Here is a 21,724-nt window from a genome sequence, read left to right as displayed (position 1 = left end):
GCATTAACTAAAGGGAAAAAAAGTACCTCAGTGAAGAAAGATTATCATCTTTAAGTGTATGATGCATTAAATTAATTTAATTGACAGAGCTGTTTATAAGATTCCTAATTAATTTATTGCCTGAACACCTCTGACAGGAGTTTAATTAAAGCAGAACCTACAGGGTTTTCTTCAGCTTAGTTTCAAACATCTTAAGCTGTCCATGTTTATGACCAGCAATACTGTGGGTATCTAGGAAGCTAATAAAACAAATGATATTCAGAGAACAGGAAGAATCATCTCCCACATCTGCATTGTTCATTAGATAAATTAAAGGACATGTATGTTTTTTGTAAAAGCCTCCCTGACTGGAATCCATCTTAACTGTGCTGGTAGTCCACTTAGCCTAAATTTATTGACTAGCTTTCTCCTATACTCTGTAGAAATAGGCGCCTGCAGTCATTGGTCCCATCATTTGTTCCAAATGTACACTGGGAAAGGAGGAAGAAGCAGCCGGGTTAATTTTCACAAATTAAAATGGAGCTTGGGAAAAACTTTCTAAATATAAGTGTGGTAAAACACTGGACAGGAAACCTCCAGACACTGCAGCATCTTTTTTACCAGTACTTTAAAAGAACAACATATTTGCAGAAAAACTTTCTACTCAGTCAGATTTATTCTTGCCTTATTCTTTAACTATTGCAGGACCAACTGTTAAATGAGACAAATTTTATTCAACCTTTTTCAACTTTAGACCCCTAACAATTTTCCAGAACAGTTGTGGATCCCTTTGGAAATTCCACGTATGTAGAACATATACAATTCATGCAAGTCTGTTAAAAACACAAATAGCTGAAGAATTCTTATATTAAAAAAAGTTACAGTTCTTTGTACTTACAGTCTTCTGCATTAAATCAAATAGAATGGTGCTGACACTGGTTTTGGCAAACCAAAATGAAGCAGAGTCAGTGCATTTCAGCTGCAGATCTTCCCCATCTGGGTTATAACAATATTTCATTTTTTAATACTTAAATTTCACATGAACTTAAGTAGAAAATTATATTATTGATATCATAACTTGCCACCTCACAGTTTGTTGTTCAGGTTTTTTTGGATGGAATTGGTATTTCAGTCTACCATCACTGGGTTGTGGAAGTAATTACTTATCTTTATTTAGCTTTTATAGTGGAACATAAATTGCAGTACAATGCAGAAGATTTAATATGCAGTGATATCCCTCACTCATATCAGGGAAGCATTACTAAAACTAATATTTGAGCACTAATAAGCAGGAATTTAATTTGCATTTAGCATCATCAAATGTCAAATCTTCAGACAAAATCTGTCAGGCGTTTCATTAAAATAATTTCCGCTAACTAGACAAACCCTGAGTTAAAATATTTTTACAAACATCTTGATTTGATGATGAACACTGGAAGCTGTTACAGCCTTTCCTTGCTGTCATGGTTTAACCCCAGCCAGCAACCAAGTACCACACAGCCACTCGCTCAGTTCCCACCCACCCCCTGCCCCAGTGGGCTGGGGAGGAGAATCAGAAAAAAAAAGGTAAAACCCATGGGTTGAGCTAAGAACAGTTTAATAACTGAGATAAAGTAAAAACAAAAATATGAATGGAGAGGGAGAAAGAGGAATAAACCCCAAGGGAATAAAACCAAGTGATGCACAACACAGTTGCTCATCACCTGCTGACAAGCAGCAACTGGCAGCCCTCAGCCAACTCCTCCAGTTTATATACTGGGCATGCCGTTCTATGGTATGGAATATCCCTTTGGCTAGTTCAGGTCAGCTGTCCTGGCTCTGCTCCCTCCCAGAGTCTTGTGCCCCTCCTCACTGGCAGAGCATGCAAAACTTGGAAAGTCCTTGGTTTAGAGTAAGGACTGCTTAGCAATAACCAAAACCATCAGTGTGTCATCAACCTTATACTCACACTAAATCCAAAACACAGCACTGTACCTGCTACTCAGAAGAAATCAACTCTATCCTAGCTGAAACCAGGACACATGCCATTATAATTTAAGGTCATCAAGCAACGCAAGCAAATCACAGCAGCAATTTAATAAAGCTTTGTTTTCCAGGTGATCTCACTGCTCAAGCTGCAAATAACATTTGCATTTAAGGCACAATATGAAAAAATGAATGCTTACTTTACTTTGACAGCTGCCACTTTCAGAGTAAAATGGTAAAGTTACGGGTTCTCTTTTAATTTTATTTCAGGGAGTTAAAAATACCTGATGACGTTAATTATTTACAGAGTAAGGCTCAAGACACTTTATGTATTTGCTGTATTTCCTTAGCTGTGAGGGCTCCCCAGTGTAAACTGCATTACTTTTATCATTTAAAGATAGTCTACACACTACTTTGATGACAAAAGACATTTTGTCTCCTATGGAAGTATCACTGGTATCAGATAGATGACTGTCCAGAATGGTCAAACCTGAAAGAAGTAAAGAGTGTTTTTTTAGAGATGCCTGAAGACAAGTTGCCTCTTCAGTTCATATCTGGAAGTGTTTGGAATCAGGGCAATGGAATATCCACAGGACACTGCTTAGCCATGAAAGTTTGTAGAGAACCACAACAATGAAATGGGATGTCAAGCCTCATCCATTCCTGCAATGCCCAAGCGGTCTCATTTTTAAGATCCTCTTAGAGATTTACTATTTTTTTTAAACACCCCCACACAACATTTTCCATAGTTGCAAAATTTTTTGGCATTATTAAGTTCCTCTGGCATGTCAGTAGGACAGAAGACATTTAAAAGTCACAGGCTAATAATTTACAAAATCACATGGATAAAACTGCTTTCCTCTGTCATTTGCAGATCTTTAGATATGGTGCTTAAATCTTCAGCAACGCCTGACCCTAAAGCTTGAAAATCAATGGAATATCTCCATCCTAAGTTTCTGTGGCCAAAAGATTACAAGTAAAAATGAAATGGGTAGACTTCTGACCAGCTTTTAAATGAGATATTCCTGGATGTGAGGCCACATGGCACTGACTGTCTTGCAATCCATCTCTGGAACAGGTCTATCTTGGAAAGAGTTGAAGTTGTCCAACATAGAACCACGAAATATGAATCAGTACCTGAGCTCACTCTGGCCACTGACTTTGTGCTACAGACATATTCATCTGGAACAGTATTTAGTTAGGAAGTGAGAATTAAATGAAACTGACATAAATAATTGGACCATTTTGATTTCATTGTCACCTATAATGGATAATATTGACTACTGTACAGTTGAAAAGATGTACTGTGCTCCTGCTCATGCACTAATAAGCAGCTTTGCATGGGTGGTGCTTATTGAGTGCTTGCGCGATCTTTCACTATTCCCGCTGCGGGTACAGACGCTGAGCTGCTGGTTTTGCCAGCCAGTGTTACCTGTATTGTACTCCAGAGCCCAGAGCAATATAACCGAACCTTGTCACAAGTTAATGGGTATGTACTGCTAAATCACTACTGCTAACCGGAAATGTCAATGTAAAAATGAATTGAAAGATGTTAATTTTTCAAGCAACATGGAACCTCTGTCAGCATTTTATTACAGCAATGCTATTTACATTCCCCCATCCACTTGAGGAAAATGTGGTTTAGAAAGCTACTGCAATAAATATTAGCTGATTAGCTACATCCAACATTGTCTTTTTGTTTTCAATTTAAGCACAAAAGAAATGCAATTTACAAAATTGCTGATATTAACATCATCATGAAAACACATGCATTTGTATTTAATCTATCGGACTCCAAACTTCTTACGCAATGTCACAGCATCACAGCTTCTACACAACATTAGAGGATACCAAGATTTTGACTGTTCCCAGGGTCAAACTTACTGCCACTCTCCAGCAGGAGGTCAAAGACAATAACCCTTTATAGGTCTTCTGAGAAACTGTGTGCAGAGGAAAAAGTAGTCAAGTGGGAAGAGCTATGGCTCTGCCCTGTCTCCACTACCTGGGCAGACACCTAAGGTAAAGCAAGATGTAGCTCTTTATCAGGAAAAAGTTGGGAGAGAGAGATTAAAGAAAGAAATGGCCAGGGACTAGCTTAGGCTGGAAGGAACCTCTGGGGTTTATCTGGTTCAGGCCTCACTCAGACCTGGGCCAGACTCAGTCACTTCAGTTCTCAGGCCTTCTCCAACCATCTGAGTACCACCAAAGACGGAGACCCCACAGCCCCTCTTAGCAACCACTTTGTGTCCAAGCACTTCTTTTCTTATATATAATTAGAAATTTCCATGCTGCAATCTATGTCCACTGCTTTCACTGTCTACTTCTAACTCAGTTTTGTCTTCATCTTCTATACAACCAGCCCTTGGATGTTTGAAAGATTCCCCCCTTACCCTTCCCTGCTTCAGGCTGAATAAAGCCAGCTCCATCACTCTCTCCTCCTGTGTCTTGCGCTTCCGTTCCCTAACGATCCTGGTAGTCCTCCACTGGATTTGCTCGAGTTTGTCAGTGCCCTTCTTTTGTACTGTAAGCTCTCCAAAACTCTGCTATCCACAAAGACCTCATTCTGATACTGCCAGTTTGGGGTCAGGGCATTCCCCCTGCCTCCTAGGAGTTTGGCTGCCTGGGCTCACCTACAGTACTATGATGAAGATCCAATTTTCTCCTTACCTTGAAGATCAGCCTTTCTCAGATTACTGAAAACAGTAGGCTACATGCTATCCTGACCCGAGGGCAGTTCGCACACATACACAGGCAACTGTAAAGAAAGGTGCGTACCACCAGAAAAAATGAGCAAACACAGATACATTTAAGTATTTGGAGTTCTCTTTGCATTTGGCTTAGAAGGCCAGCATTCTTTTCCCTCTACTCATGTCCTCTTTCTTGTTTTAACTGCTGGCTGTTGGATGTATAATACAGACACCGGTTCCCAGAACGAGGGCTGCAATCCTCTTCTGTCTGGTTCAAGGCACTGGGTTGTCAATCCAGATGTCGTTCTGTATTCCCCCCTTATGCAAGAAGTCATACAGACAGCACAGGGGAAAAAAAATAATCATAAGGAAATCACAGCTTTAGCAAAAAAACCCCACAAGTCAAATTTGAGGTATGAATCTGGTCCCATATGTGAAACTGTCTAGTTGTTAGGACCAGTACCTTCCACTGCAACAGCAGTCCCTTTCATTTCAGCAGCATTTTTCCTGTAATATGGTTCTTTCTCATCCATATTAGAGCCACAGGTCACATTTCCTAGTTTTTATCTTAATGCTTTCTAAAGAATTATCAACTAAAAAGTTGGTAACTTACTATACTAGCAGGTAACATCCAAAGGTGTCTCAATAGATTCCACAGCAGGGAACCTCACTTTTCTGAAGGTCACTGACTTGCACAGGTTGCTCAGTTGAATGATGACTGCTTCTACTGAAATCATAGCAGCTCGAAGAATATGTGCTTAACATAACCATGTGACAGTAACAATAACCTGAACAGTCAGGTAAAAGCAATGTATTTTGGGAAAGAAATTAACACTTTTGTGACAGAGCTTTGAAATAGTGGTTTGGGGTTTTTTTTTTGCCTAGCTCAACACCATGAAAATTTCAAGAAATAGAAAACTAAATTAGAAGTGGGCACATTTGAGCAGCTACAAGAACTATTTAAGCCACTCTTGCACAGCAACTTGAGGATGGCTGTTTGCTTACTTAGCACAGTTAATAGTGTAAGTTTGCAGAATTCTCACTGTTGATTCCCCAAGAAAGACAATGAACAACCTCATTGCTTTTTTTATTGGTTTGTAGTAATTGGCTAATAGTCAATATTTTGAAAGAACCTTTAAAAATTATTTTGTGCCAGGACACAAAATCAAGTCTATGTTATCAGAAGATGTAACAATCACTTAATGACCAAACCTTTGATCTCGTTTTGATAAGTGAGCAGGAAACTGGTACTGCCCTTCTACTTAATGTACTGCAAACATTTCCTTTTCCTTTGCAGACAAATGGGGCAAATTATTGGAGCCAACTATGAGCAACTCTGTATGCAATTACTTTGAATACAAAATAACTAACATTTGCTCCTTTCTTGACTTCTGTAATTAGACCTCAAGTCATATATAACAAAATACCCAGGAAACCAACCTGATTTTTTTTTAAAGCAGCACTCATGAAGAACTGATACAATGGCTGAAACCAGTAAGCAATTCTAATAGCTATTTCAGGAGAATAACTTGGTCAGTGTGGTTCCTGTGAATATCCTGAGTCTGATCATGCCACTTACACCTGGGTGGGAATTCGCTCCATACAAACAGTATTTCCAAAATAACTTGCAGAAAAGTAAGATGTGCAACAGGGCCCTTAAGCGTACACTTGGCTTTAGCTCTGCCTTGAACCAGAGGTGGGACAACAACTTTTTTGCCCAGAATCAGAAAGACTCCATATATATATATGGAATAACTATTCTTTGTAGTTTCTTATATTTAAATGAGGTTGCCACTATTACTGCCATTCATAAGCCACAACTTACCACTCTATGCTCCACTGCAGCTCACTTATTCTGCTCAACTAGTAAAGGTATCAAGGTCCTGCTTCCTCATGGAAGGAGTTAAAGAGCTGCACAGGTCAGTTACTTACACACGCATATATGTATTTACGGTCTGCATAAATCCAGCTTGGTGCAGAAGCAGCACTTCTATTTCTGTACTCTAACAAAAGTCCTAACAGTAAGTTTGGCCCATAGTAAAAACTAACAGCATTCTGGCAAAGCTAGCATGCCATCTGAAGTATTATGAACTACTCCAGAAAAAAGACAGAAAAGCAGTTTAATGTAATGCCCAATGCTTATAAAGTGTTAGGACCATGAACCAGAATTAATACCACGCTATTTCTGATCATCCATAGCAAGAATGTTCACTAGATGTGGACAGTATGCTTCGTGTATCTATTTTCTCTAGCATTTAGTGTCTTACAAATAGCCCACAGCTCTTTAGCTGGATTTCCAAGATGTTTGTAATAGCAAACAGAATAGTCCATATCTACTAAAATCTTGTGGCTTTCGCTATGAGAAGACATACAGCGTGAGCCTGGAATTGCAAAATGACCATGGACCACAATAGGTAAGACAAAGTACATCCACCCACCCCCCCCCTTTTTTTTTTTTTCCCTCCCGTTTTAAACCTTCCATCAGACAATAACAAATGTTTATCAAAGCCAAGTCTCCTGAAGAAAAAGATATTGCGCTTTTCAGCAGGCAATTCACCTTTGAATCCTGAACCTTTTTTAATGCCCACACTGTACTAGATTTATTTCTTTTCAAAGTCCATGAGCAGTGAAAGGGATTGTGGATAGTGATCTCACTCCCGCTACGTGAAGATTACTTTCAAGGTCTATAAATAGAACTCGACTGTAGGCCAAACTTGATCTATTGTTCAAAATCAAAGAGCAATTTCCTCCATTAAAATGATCAAAAGCCTCTAAAGTTGATATCGTTCTTACAAACAACATCTGGTATTTCTCACCAGTGAAAGACACTGCCAGTTCTCATTCAGAGCCTTCAGGATTTTCTGCGCAGTAATCAAGAGGAACACCTGCAACTGGTCCTTCTATTAGTGGCTATTTGTATGCATTCCAAACCCTTTAAAATCTGCTTTCCAGGAACATTTAACCTCCTCAGCTGGAGATAAAGGAGGCCAATTCTATACTCTGAAAAAAACTTAGCAGAATCTTTTTTTTCTTCTTCAGTGTACACATTTTCCTCTTTGTTTGTAGACAACCAATTTTAACCTGACAAAGCTTTCCGTAAAGAACAACAGGCCTTCCCCACACTCCCACCAAGGCTACCGAATAAAAATAAATAAATACATTCAACTAATTGTATTGCGTAAAAAAACAGGTTTGTTTTCATGCAAACAAGTTCCTGTAATTTTCATTTTGAACAAGTCCCTGGGAGCTTTGTATCATGTGCTAAACATCAAGATCAAACAGCAGCAAGCAGGTAGCACAATGCTGTAACATATAATATTGACAGGAGGTGGAAGTGCCTGTTGGGGAAGGTATTCACAAAGGTTAATATTGGCCCCCGCAGGTTAATGCCTCAATTGCTTTCTCTAGTCAGTAAAAAGAGAAAGGCTCCTCCAGAGCATGATTCAGAACTCAGGATTCATTTAGCTACTCTGAATCTCTCTGTGGAGAACCCTCACTTCCACTAATTTCAGAAACAGCCTGCAGAGATTAGCCTCAAAAAAGGTATCGCTAGCCTTTGTGAACACTCTCTGGTATTTACCTTCCAGCAGTAGGAACTGGCTGAAATTCACTACAGAGATGTACAGTTGGGTACACTGCATTTAAATCTGAACACTATGTATTGATGTATTGCACATAGGCTGAATTTACTCGGCTGGAGCTCAGTGCTCCTGCCAGAATCACTGAAACACAGTCTCCACAGCGCTAGGATGACTGCAGGATTTATTTCTTCCCACTGCCCCACTGAAGTGCTCTGTCTGACAGCCACCCACATGCTACCATACAAAGGACTGCTGTGCCCCCAGCACTTTCAGAACACACTAACACTCTGCAGTCACACCTGCACAGCTCCTTCTCTTGCTCCAGCTGCTCACTGCATCACTGGAGCAGCGGTGAAAGCCGGGTTTTCACCATCAACCTGAACACTATGAAGAAAAATTCTCCACTTCTGAGACCTGCTGTCAACAATTTTTACAGTTTTTAGCAGCAACAAGAGAATAAAATTGTCTTTTAATCTCAAACACAGAAGAACGTTAGATTTTGTGACTTGAGAACACAAGGAAGAAAGCCATACTACTAACAGAACTACCATCAGGGCCATTTCCTAACTCCCAGTTCTTCTATACTTCATCAGATCATTGTGCTTCCCACCCTGAAAAATTTCCATGACACCTTCAAATTCTATCAAATAATAATTTGAGAAAAATAAGACTTTCATAATATTGTATAAACCAAAAGAATTATTACATCTCTTTAAATGTTTTGGTGGGATTTTTCACATTTACGAGTCTGCCAAAATTTCTTTTCAGAGTGTCTTTGTAATACAAACCAGCCATCCTTTTACAAATGTAAAATACAGGGGAAAAAAAAAAAAAAAAAACACCTTTTAAATTGACTTCAGCAAAGCCATGACAAAGTTAATCACAAACAACAGAAATCTTTCATTTAACACAAGTTATAACCAGAGCCAAAGACAATACAGACTCCAGGTAGAGTCAATTTTCAAAGTATGCCTTGAATTATGGTTAGACAAACCAGTAGAAGTCTGAGGGTACAGCACCTTTCATAGTCTTATGAAAACTCCCAAGCCCTAGGAAGGCTGGTTCTAAGTTTTAAATTTTTCCTATACAACCATGTCAAATATGACTTCACAAAATGAACTTGCGAAATAATCAACTTGAAAACATATTTTCAAGTACATTTTACCACTGAAGTGAAGCCTCTTTACCAAACAGATGTTCAGATTTTAGAGACAATATTGAGACAAAGGTGCAATGAACACAGAAAGCACTACAAAAACCAATTGTTGTTACAAATAAACAAATACTTTGCATGTTACGTGATCTATTTGTAATGCAGTATGTCAAACAATGTATGCTGTGTTATTACCTAAGTAACAGTATATGAAATGTTGGCCACCATCTAAAATTATTTTTATATAACCTTCTCCATTACATAAACATCAGAGCATCGTAGTTTCAAGATATATTTAGCCACGATGGCCTTTCAAAAAACAATACTGCAGCTTTAGACAGGAGAAGAAAAAAAAAAGGCTCCTGTTTGATATATTTCTGTATCAGGTTTTTTTTCAGGTATTCATTCAAGAGATTTGCTGATAAAAATTACAAGCAATTCATTTGACTCCCTCTAATTATATTGTGCCATTAGATTAATAGAAACTATACACTCTGCCCTTTAAGGGCAGTGTTCTGTAGAATTCTGCATAGTAAGAATCTTTCGGCTTGAAAAGAATCTCAAAGCATGTTGATTGGAAGGTTAAAGAGCAGAGTCTTTAATTATTGCCAAAATCTAATTAAGAAGATGAGAGGAACAAAGTTTGCACTTTTTCATGTAATTGTTTATTAAAAGAAAAGAAAATCCAGAATTTTACAATGAATTTTAGAGTTGGAAAATGTTTATAGTCAAATATCACTTTCAGAAGATTTTTCCTCTATATGATCAACTTCCACCCACTCAGAAGGGCATTCTGTACTTCTGCACTGACGCATCTGAACATCTTTCTAGAGCAGAATTATTGCACGGGACAGTTGTATTTGTGACAATACTCATGTAACCAAGCACTACATTGCCCATTGTTCTTTCTGTTAAACTCAGTACGACAGAAAAAAATGCAACAGGGTTAAGATTTTGCCAAATACATTAAATCACAAAGTAGCAAAAAAAAGCAGCAATTTCTCTAATTAAATTACACAACTGATAGTTTACCCCTGGCAATTTATAAACAAGAAACATATAATCTGAACACAAACATTTCAGTGAATTCTACGCTGTTTCCCATGTAACATGCAGTAACACAACAAGGCTTTTGGAAAGAAACAGTATTAGTTTACTGAAAAAGGAATGACGTATTTGACCAGCACCTACAGACTCCCAAATAACGCTGCAATCTTTCTCAGCTGATGACACTTCACATGAGGAGATAAGGTCTCATAAATTCATTCTCTACAACTGCCTTTAACTTCCCAATAGGTCAAATTAAGTTTTAACATATAGAAACCTGTTTTCTCCTTTATCTAAAATACTTGCAACAATTAAATCTTACAATTACTTTGGAACATTTGGCAGTTATTTACCTATGTGAGTAATAAACCCCTGAAATTTCCCTTGTATTTGAGCTTAATACTTGAACCATGTGAAAACCGTTCCTCTTGACATGGAAGTAAATTTAGATAAAAAACAAAGGAAAAAAAAAAGCTTTAGCTCTCAGTAGGAACAATTTCATTATAGGAAAATCATAACATAGTTCCACAAAGGAGGCTCAACAATATCCAATATTTTAAATATCTATTGATCGTGGCTGTGTGGTCACCCTTGTGGTGTCAGTAACACCTATACAGAGAAGTCCATCTTTCGTTCAGGCACATAACATGCAATCAGCCCATTCTTCTACTAGTCAGGGAAGAATTGGTGCACGAGTTAAAATATATTAAGAATAGAATGAATCTTTATCTCTGTTTAAAAAAAATCAAATCCTGGGAAGTCACTTTTGCTAACTTTGAAAAAGGCCAATTAGTTGCATTTCAGAGTTCCAAAATAAATAGACCTATGCTGCATGGGCAATGTCACTTATTCCAAAGCTTTCATGAGATGTTAAGAACTTCCAACTCGATCTCTGGGAATAATCCGTAGATCCGAACCGTGCTTTAGAAATACATTTCCTAAACAAACGAACAAAACAGAATGTGTTACCACCTAATAAAATGAAGTGTTACCTAAACAAGCACACACATTTAAAGGACAATGTTAGGTCAAGATTTAACATCTTTGTATTAATTCCTCTAATATACCGGAAATAAGTTTTTTTTATGCTTCCAAGGAATTTCATCTTATCCCTCTTACTTTTAAATAAAAACACCAGACCCAAAGTCATCTAGTAAGACTTGCAAACTATATGGGCTTTTAACTTTGCAGTTCCATACTTGAATGTCTGGTTTCACTTACACGTCATAATAATTTCAAGGCCAGGAAATAAAGTTTTAGTTCTCCATAATTACTTTTTTTATCTTGCGGTCATTCATGCATAGACTCATTTTTACTTCTCTCTGGTTCAGTACTTATCTGCTTCTAACTTCAGAACCTCAACCGTACTTTTCTTTTAGGAAGGCTCTTCACAGGTCCAAGCATAGGTCAGTCTAATTTTATCACAAAGTCTTGACCTTCCTATTTACTACTGCATAGTCTTAATCATGACAGCCTTTTCAAGAGGACATAGTATGAAAATCCTAAGTTTCTAATACTTAGATGTCTAGAATATTTTCTGCATGTATTCAGGATTGTCATTCAGGTTGCTATTTTCTTCTATTAGCTATAACATCTGAAAATGAAATCACATTGCTTGAAGTGATGCATTATTTAATTACTATACGGAACTTTTTTTAAAATTCATACTGCTATTGCATGAAAAAGACTATATGTAATTCTACAGTATCAGGTTTCAACAATATCCACCTATTCTTATACATCTTTGCACTGACTTGTAAAAGCAGAATAATTTTATTTCTCTTCCAAGCACCCCATTTCAGGGACGCAGAGTGCTCTTATAAAAAAAAAAAAAAAAAAAAAAAACAAAACTAAGATATTTAACATTTGTTCAAATTATTAGCATACTGGAACAAAGCTACCCTTTTTTAAACTTCACATTTCTGGCACATGGATCAGGATTGAAACTGTTCTGCTTACTCAACATAACGAGTATTAGAAAGTCAGTTCAAAAGAATGTGGTATTAGAAGACATTGTTTTTAGGGATCTGCCAACACCACACACTAAAGAGATCTATAAAAACTGCTGAACATAAATCTGTCACAGCAGCGAAGCAGAAAACTAAGCTTACTCATCTAGATGAAAAGTATCCATTGCAATGGCCATCATAAAACTCCAAAATTTTATAACATGCCACAACTGTATCTCATGTAGACAGCAGTTCACCCCACCTTTCAGTCGGTTTCCATCACTGATATCACAGAGGTTTTATTAAAGTTATGGCATATTATTCCCCAAACTATCGAGGACTTAAAATTTAAATCAAGACAGGAATTAAGTGCTAAACCCAGTTTTTTCAGTTTTCATTTCCCCTTCTCCATAGAATCATGTAGGGAGAACGAGAGAAAGTCAATACTTGAGTACTTTTATTCAGAAAGGTGAAGAAATAGTGGAACAGTACAAACCCTCTGAAATATCCAAGGATTACGAAGATTTTATTCCTAATCCACTTTATTTTGGGAAGTTTTTGAACTGTTCAATCTAGAGGAACTTTAGTATATGCTGGGGGGTGGGGGAGGAGTAGAAGGGAAAAAAAAAATACATCTTACTCCTCCAGGTTTCTGAGGTACCAATTAAAAAGGCTGAACATAAGTTTATATCTAAATTGTGTATGTTTCCCTGTAAAGTGAGAAAGGATCTTGGTCTGGGTGTTGGGTTTGGTGGTTTAGCGTAGGTTGGATTTTGGTTGTTTTGGTGCCATATGAGATGCTGTCACGTTACTACTGAAAAATTCCTCAACATTTATAAGAACTTAGGAGAGGTAAAGCAAATCAATTGGAGATGTGAATTCAACATGCATAGCTGCAAGGCTCTTTTCACTGGTGCCTAGTGACAGGATAAGGGACAGTGGGCACAAACTGCAACACAAGAAGTTCCTTCTGAATACGAGGAAGAACTTCTTTGCTTTGAGGGTGACAGAGCATTGGAGCAGGTGCTCAGAGAGGTGTGGAGTCTCCTTCTCTGGAGACATCTGAAACCCACCTGGACACAACTCTGTGCAAGCTGCTCTAGGAGAAGCTGCTTTAGCAGGGGGTTGGACTAGACGATCTCCAGAGGTCCCTTCCAACCCTGACCGTTCTGTGATTCTGTGACACCTTAACTTAGGCAACTCACTCTACTCATGTTGCCCAAGTATTCTTGAGTGGTCATGTGCAAACGTGGCTTTACATGAGGGTGATGATCTAGTAGCTAAACTAAACCACTAGTTTTATTATATATTTTTACTAATACTTGGTCAATGGATCATGACGAGAACTGCACCAGCTGAGAAGTCCGCCTGAGGCAGTACACCTGTCAAACCATAATCCAGGTGTCCTAAGACAAGTCCAGGAAGGACAGAAACTTCAAGTGGAGCAAGAAGCCGAACGCTCACTTGATTTTAATTTTCAAATTTTGTTGATGCAATCACAGACCTCAGAAATGGGTCACTACACTTAAATGGTTCCTTTTACAGCTCCAAGAAGTTCCCCAAACTAATGTCAAGCAAGTGCTCTTCTAACCATAAGTTACTACTATTCACTATAGTTAAGTATGCTGATAATACTTGGCTTTCTTATTGTCTCTTTAGATTTGAAAAAAAATATGGTGTGGTATCTTCAGTAATGACTGGCACACAGAAGGCACAAGTGAATGAGATCTGGCAGAGATTTCATGCAAAAACCACAGAAGCAGCAAGTCTCCATCAATTGTTCATCATGTTTGCAAGCAGGACTAAAATCAGATTCACAGTTTTCACGGGATGACTGGGTTCTACAAGCACCAAAGCCATTTTTGTTATTTCTTAGTAGAAAGTTACGAACATTTCTTCCCTAAGAAGATACTCCACTGTTAACTCATCTCAAATGGGTTGAGATTAAATTACTGTAATTATTTCTTGTATAGTACAGCTTTCAAGAACAAGTCCACAGAAGCCTGCTTCCAGACAACAAATCGTTATTAGTACAATTCACCATCTGTACGATGTTTCCATGTGTTTCAGGAGGTGATGGGGAAAAGCTTTACATTTTTCTGTGACAGAGATAAACTTCTGTCTCATAACAAGCCTTCACAGTTAAAATCAGAGATTTCTCACATGGAACCCCTTGGTGAGAACAAGGGGGCTGTCAGCAAGAAGATCCCCTCCTCTTGAAAACACGTTTTCCAAAGCACGTACAGTTCTTGCTCTAAACCTGAGTATTATTTTTTTTAAATATACCCCAGGAGAAGTGCCGCTAAAATAGCAACTACTACTGAACAAGGTATAGTGGGGGAAAAATACAGCTATTACTTGTTATTTCATGTAATACAGTATTGCTTTTTCAAACTGCACACTAAATAACTAATCTCTAAAGATCAGAAGTGCTTTATTTTTTCACAGACCTAAATAAACAAAATGCTGAACAACAGTTCTGTGGATTTAACCTTCTACACACTATACTGACTGTAGTTGAAAACTACCAGGTAATGCTTCTCCCATTTAAGAAATAAAAACTTAAAATATAAATCAAACCTGAGTGCTCTGCAATAGTTTAAAAGAAAAATAACTGAGGTTTTTAGTACTGGGCTCCATAAATAATAACTTACCCGCAGTCTGCGCAGGGTTTATTCCTATACCATCTAGAAAAAAAAAATTTAAAAGGAGAGAAAAAAAAGAGGGGAAGACAAAATAGGTATATTACAATTTACTATATTAAACCTACAGCTTAAAAAATATAATATACCAACAAGATATAGTTATTACATCAGGTCTTCATGCAGCTATTTCCTACAACCAAAACCAGTCTTTTCAAAGAAGCTAACAAGAAACATTCAGCACAGAAAATCCAACGTATATATTTGGACAAAATCAAATTAATTATATTAGTGGTTTAATACCTTCATCCCATGCACAAACAATTTAAATACTGCTGCAATATTATCAAATTCAGTCTGAAGTCTTAAGAGGTTGTGAAAGAAAAGACACTTCAGCTTTTATAAATACCCCTTCACTCAAACAACAATAAAAATCCCGTTTTACAAAAATATAAACTATATTCTTACCATTTGTTATAATGGCACTCGTTGCTGCAGGAACTTTGAACTAAATGGAACGAGTAGGACAAAATAACAAGAGAGACATAGTTAAAGCAGAAAATATATCGGGAATATTCAAAGCAATTAAAATTTTAGCTGGTTCAGGTACAGGAAATTGAGAAGATTCCCCTCCGATTCACAGATATAGCAAAATGAAGATTTAAAGTGAAAGTTGATTAGACACCTCAATAGAGAATGCAAAATTTGCAGTACTGAACAACTAATTAAATCCAATTATTACTCATTGGATAAAATATAAAAGTTAAGCATCTGCACAGTTAAGAAACAACAGCTCTTGTGATACTACATAAAGGAATACCTAAAACATATAAGGAAATGAACTCTAAGAAGCATATCTGTTATGTCTAACAGGAATTAAACAAGAATTGACTTGAGCTAATCTTGGTTAATTTTGACCAATTCCCTAGTTTTCTTTCTGGTTCTGTTGGGTTCTCCAACTGCAATGCTCCAAGAGATGAGTTCACTCCAGGACTTGCTTACAAAAGGAAGCTCTAACAGCACTGCATCAGACCTGGCTCCCTCCTCAGATTTCTGACACCAAAGCCTAAGCAGGCTTTGTACCCTCAGTCACTACCACATGTCTCTGCAGTACCCCACCTCCACGTGCATCATATGAGATCAGCTTTATAATATGAAAAGCCCCGCTCAGGTAGGATTGCATTACATACAGGCTTCAAACTGTTTCAGAAGATCTGAACTGAAATGGGGAAGCCAAAAATTATCATTTGTCAGGACTAGAGGAAGTCAGGCAGGGCCAGAGAAAAATCCTGCACTATGTAATGTAGTTGGACCACAGAGGACAGAAAGGGTGAGGTGGGCACAAGTCAATCAGTGCTGCTTGGTGTGAGGACCAAAGGTTGCTCCTCAGGCTTCATTTACTTAGACAATGAACAACCCCTAAGGTAAAAGACTGGTGTTTCAGCAACAAGCAAGCATCAACAAAACCTCCTCACAAAGCACTTCCTCCTCCTCTATATATTGCTTAAGAAAAAGGGTGGCTAACTAGGAAAGCTAACACCGAGCGCTTCCCTGGAAGAACTGTGGAACTCTCCCATCTGTTAAACAAGTCACTTCAGCCATGCCTTTCAATGGCATTCCCTAGTTGTGCTTTCCCTGTTTTCCAATTGCTCAGCTTAAGATTCCCAGGTTTGATTTGCAGAAACACTATGCATTAACAGCAACTGCTAAAACTGAAAAAAACCCCATGTTTGAACACAGTACTTAATCATCAATATACTGAAACCTTGGCTCTTTTTATCTCCAGACATACAAAATTGGCAGAACTTTTTTAACCTTATTCTCTCATAGCTTTTTATCCATAGGAGGTAAATCATGTCACCTCCTCATCTTGCAGCATGACATGAAAACATTAATTTCTGGAAAAGGTAGGTTAGATACCAGTGTCATTACAGAAAGGCCATGAGGAAAGTATCAATTTGTTTTGAGAGCAAGATTTGAATAGTAAAGTTGATAAAATAGGAGCTACATATTTTACTGCAAGAATGTAAAAAATAATCTTCCATCTCCTAACAGCTAATGTATACACATATCACATGCTGAAGAAAGCAACTTCTTTCTCAAGTTCACAGACTTCGGGAATCTTCACTTAGCAGTCTAAGGAGAAATCTTTTTAACAGGTTTGGGTTTTGTGTTGGGATTATTTTTTAATTTTTTTTGCATAATAGCAGAAAATGAATTTATAAGGTTGGAACAATGGGACTGTCAATCATATGAAGTTCTGCCTCCTGGAATGAGCATCTCAAATTTGAAAATTAAAAAAAACACATAAAACTTGAACAAGCAAGAAATATATGTTTAACTTAGTATTACATTACTTTTCGACAAGCAGCTAAGTGATACCACGGATCTTTCCTAAATCACCTGGAAAAACCCAAAAAATGTAACTTCTAGAATTTTGAGTGCCTCTTCTCATTTCTTCTGTGTCTCTTCTGATACACAACAATGCATGAAATGGAAGGATCATTCACAGGAGGATGGATGTCTTCACTCATTTTGTGTCATTTTGCTTTTCAGTAAAGAATCTATCTGATGCTGATATACTAGGTACACGAGAATTGTGTGGCAATCAGTCAGCAAAGCACTAGTTAAGATTCTCATTCTCTTACTGCTTCATATTGTATTGTGTTAGAAAGGAATAAAACACTTTGTTCTCTTAGCCCAAAATACTGGTCCAAACAGCAATAGTTGTCAGCTATATACTCAGCACATGAAAATCATCACAAATTAATACAGAAAGGGAAACCACCGCTGGAAATAATTACACATAATTCAGTGCAGTATGGTTCACTATTTAAATCAAAAATTCTTCCTGTGGCTGTTAAGCATACGTTTCCAATGCTGAAAATACACCAGCTTTCCTTGACGCAAAGTCAAATGGATACTCAAGCAGCAAAGTTCTGTATTCATTAGATAATCCCTGGTTTGCTTTGGAATCAAGTTAGGTAACATCCAGCCCCAACTCACACACTTTAAAGTAAGGGATTATTTGCTTTAAAAACATTATAAATTGATAACTGAGGCTACTACACAACTTATTTTCTCCACTGCTAGGAAATACATTTGTCAATATCTACATTCAAACTATAAGATGACAATCTCACTTTTTACAATGATGACAAAAATCCTCTATAGTAATAAGCTCATCTACTTTTTGCACAATGAATAACAAATAAGTGCATTAAACCATAATGTTTTAGTACCAATCTATCAAGAGTAACACTAGAAACGGAAGAACAGTTTCAAAAATATACATGAAAGAATAAAATTTAACTTTATTTAATGGAAAAGGATGATTAATTTAGTAATAAAAATTCCACAAATATAAGAGGTTTTTTTCTAAGTATTGTGCATAGGTATACCTGAGATATGTACCAAGCAGCTCCAACAGATTAAAGAAAAAAACCCAATAGATACCACACATTGCAAATCACAATACTGTCATAATAAATTGTGACAAATGTGGAAAGAATTATAAATCGATAAAAACTAACAGCAGTGTTTCTAATACTCTACATATTAATTTACATTTTTTATATATAGCCTGTAAGACAAACATAGAAATAAAAACTAAACCAAGGGTTAGATTTGCATTATCCAAATCACTACTGCTAAATGTATATATTGGGAAGAACTGCGACTGCTACAAACGATGGAGACTTCCTGAGATGTCCCCATTTAATGATCCAGTTTGTTTTCTTACTTCCAGCTCAGCCAATCATGAATTACGTACAATGTACAACTTTCACATGTTATGGAATATGCTAGAGATGAAAAAAAAAAAGTTATGTATTTCAGTTATTTCGGGGGGGGGGGGGGAGAGAAAAAAAAAAGCACACTTGTGCAATGAAAGTAATTCAGAAAACTTTACTTGGAAAAACCGTAAACTTTTCACAAGCACCCTGACTGAAACTTGATAGATAAAAGATGGCCATTCTACATCATAGCTACAGTTCAACTCATTCCAGGGGAATTCTAGTTATGACTTGGCGAGCTTTAAGACTCTGAAAAACGACTCAGTAGAAACTTGCTAAGGCTAAACAGCCGAACCTTAAATCCTTCTCTGCCCCAAGAGCTTTAATCACTGACAGGATAATGAACTTCCCCTGGAGACTAACTAACAACTTTGTCCAAAACCCAGGGCTACAGTTTCATCTTTCCCTTGTATATTTCATAAGGTACTGTAAAACCAATATCCGAATCGCAACACACAACATAAATTAAACTATGCAGTTCAAGGAACAAAACACATTTGTGTAAGACAAAATTTTTTCTCTCATTCTTTTCAATGCCAGTTCACAAAGGATCAAGGAGATTCATTCATGGAGAAGGGTCTGGTCTCATTGAAATGTAAAAAGCTTCAGTGCTGATCCAGAGTGGTCTGTGGTCAAACAGCAAAACTCCCTTGGATACTCCCAGTGGCAACTCACATACACTAAAATAATGGCTTGCTAAACCTGAATATGTAAGTAATTAATTATTCTCTAAATCCATTTCACAGAGGACCTTATCACCAGCGATCACGGTTCCACAAGTAGGTCAAGTTAACATGTTTGATAGCAACCCTTCCCACCAGAAGTGGCCCCTCACTCTTGGTGTCTCCAACTACTCGGTCCCACTCTAACCTTTCATGGTCCCTCATACTAGCCTATTAAAACTTTTTCAGTCTAGGTGTCTACATAATGGGTTGCGTGGGCACAGTTGCCTCAGTTCAGATTAAAAATAGCCAGGGAAAAAAAAACGTAAAAAAAGTAATTAAATCAGCAAATGTCTTTAACAGCGCTTATCATTCTGTGTATTGTTCTGTTCAAGTAAAGGTACAAACAATTCACAACCTCCCCCAAAAAAACTGTGCTTCCACTAAGAACTTCTGTCATAGTGCTGTAACACTAACAACCAAAGGAGACTCAAGACATGGAGTCCATTATCCTTCCTAACAATTCCATGCTTGCCAAGTTTTCCTGAAGAGACAGAAGGGGAATTGCAAGAACAGACTCTCAGCTGAATCGGTTTGCTGATTAGATGAAAAAAGACATCATGCTTTTGAGCACTTTATTTTACTGTTTACACCCAGATGAACATCTCTCAATCTTTGTATGCTTAATTTGAAACAAACAGGATGCACCTCTTCAAATGCATTGTACAGGCAATTCAGGCACCCAATGGTTTTGGATTCCATGTGAAAAACTACACACAGCAGCCAAAGAACACATTACCAATGCCTTATTCACTTAAGTTTGTTTTCTCAACCCAGCCCGTATGTCTAATTTCAACACCTTCTCTAATCAAAGACAGTGTCTTCCAAACTTCAGGGATTACTGGAACTGAATGTGAGAACAGTTTAAAACTTCCTGAATAATTCTAAAAATTTTCTAGATATTTTATGTAATTTAAAGTATTAAGTATTCAATACTGGTACCTTTTAATTATGTCCACTGTCACAAATTCTTACATTACTGATATTTAATGGTTTAATTGAATTGCAAAGAAGAATGGGAAGTGTGACAATATCTGCTGTTGATGTGTAAATTGTGCAAGAATTGCTAATTTTAGGATTCTGAAAGTTTTGGCAGGCCCCACTGACACTGGTAAAGCCTGTGTTTGCATGTCTAATGAGAGCATTCTCCGCATTGAATTAACCATTACATTTTAGAATTTAAAAGTTTTTGTTTTCAGGAATGTTGAAAAAGTTGAAAAACTGTATCATCTGTTTTTACTTACTTCTTCTGCAGCAAACTTCAAGACAGCTGTGAAAGGGGTACTTTCAGGCACACTTAACCTGAAATTACAATTTAAGCATATACATGACTGCCAAGACAAACGGAAAAACAACTTTATTTGCTATTAAACCAATTAAAACTTCACTTTTACCAACGGTAATCCTCTTGCCAAAAGCGTGCGTGTATTATTTAAGGTCTAGATCAAAACCTAAGTCAGACCGGGCAGCAGAAAAACGTAGAAGAGCCCTGACAGGGGAATTAACAACAGAAACCCGCCTTTCGTTCCACAAGGAACGGCAGAAACGGCCTTTCCCACCGGCGCGGAGGCCCTGGCAGCGTGCCCGTGGGAAGCCACCCGGCCCAGGAGCCCGGCGCTGGCCCCGCGGCCGCCCCGCCCGACACGGCCACCCCGCCGGGCCCCGGCCCGCCGCACCACTCACACTTTGTAGGGCAGCCGCGGGTCCGAGGTCAGCGTCACTTTAAAGGTTACCTTCGACCTGGGGAGAGCGAGGGGAAGGCACCGGGTTAGGAGTGGGGCCGGGGGCAGGAGCAGGAGGGAGCCGTAGGGCCGCTCGCTCACTCACATGATGCCGCCGATAGCCGCGCCGCTCCCCGCCGACACGTCACCCGGCGCCCGAGGGGCCTTCGCGGCCCCTTCCGCCTCCTGCGCTGCCCGCCGCGCGCCTGCCCGCCGCGCCGCGCCAGCCCTGCCCCGCCGGCCGCCGCGGGGGAGCCAGCGGGGTGCTCTGCCCTGGCGCCCGGCTACCGCGGCGAGGGCAGGCGCTGAGGGGCGGGCGAGGCGCGCTGCGGGGCGGCGGGCAGCATTTCTGATGAGGCAGCGGCTCCGGCTGTTCCGCGGCCGCCGTAGGACCCGGCTCCTGGGAGCCCCGCGGTTCCGCAGGCGTCGTGGGGCCGTGTCGGGACGGGCGCGGAGGGGGAGGGGGACGGGCGCGGAGGGGGAG

General features: G+C 38.6%; 1 protein-coding gene across 1 annotated transcript; it reads right to left on the bottom strand.

Annotated features, from left to right (window-relative positions):
- Window positions 1-10,007: 10,007 nt before the first annotated feature.
- On the bottom strand, window positions 10,008-21,444 carry UFM1 (ubiquitin fold modifier 1). The gene is made up of 6 exons (XM_040583759.1): window positions 21,347-21,444; window positions 21,203-21,259; window positions 20,764-20,821; window positions 15,472-15,511; window positions 15,016-15,048; window positions 10,008-11,350 (listed from the first exon to the last, which is right to left on the bottom strand). Coding segments are annotated over exons 1-6 (258 nt in total). The 5' UTR covers window positions 21,349-21,444; the 3' UTR covers window positions 10,008-11,282.
- Between the last annotated feature and the right edge of the window lie 280 nt (window positions 21,445-21,724).

Source organism: Falco naumanni, chromosome 2, assembly GCF_017639655.2.
Source record: "Falco naumanni isolate bFalNau1 chromosome 2, bFalNau1.pat, whole genome shotgun sequence".
NCBI classification, from domain to species: Eukaryota; Metazoa; Chordata; class Aves; order Falconiformes; family Falconidae; genus Falco; species Falco naumanni.
The sequence above is the reverse complement of the archived record's forward strand: the minus strand, read 5'-3'. Positions and strand labels throughout refer to the sequence as shown.

Bases quoted from the DNA above. Each gene is read 5' to 3' on its own strand.
- UFM1 (XM_040583759.1), bottom strand. The intron at 20,822-21,202 runs GTGAGTGGTGCG...TTGTAATTTCAG, and splicing joins CCGCGGCTGCCCTACAAAGT to GTTAAGTGTGCCTGAAAGTA. The intron at 15,049-15,471 runs GTAAGAATATAG...TTTTTTTTCTAG, and splicing joins GAGTGCCATTATAACAAATG to ATGGTATAGGAATAAACCCT.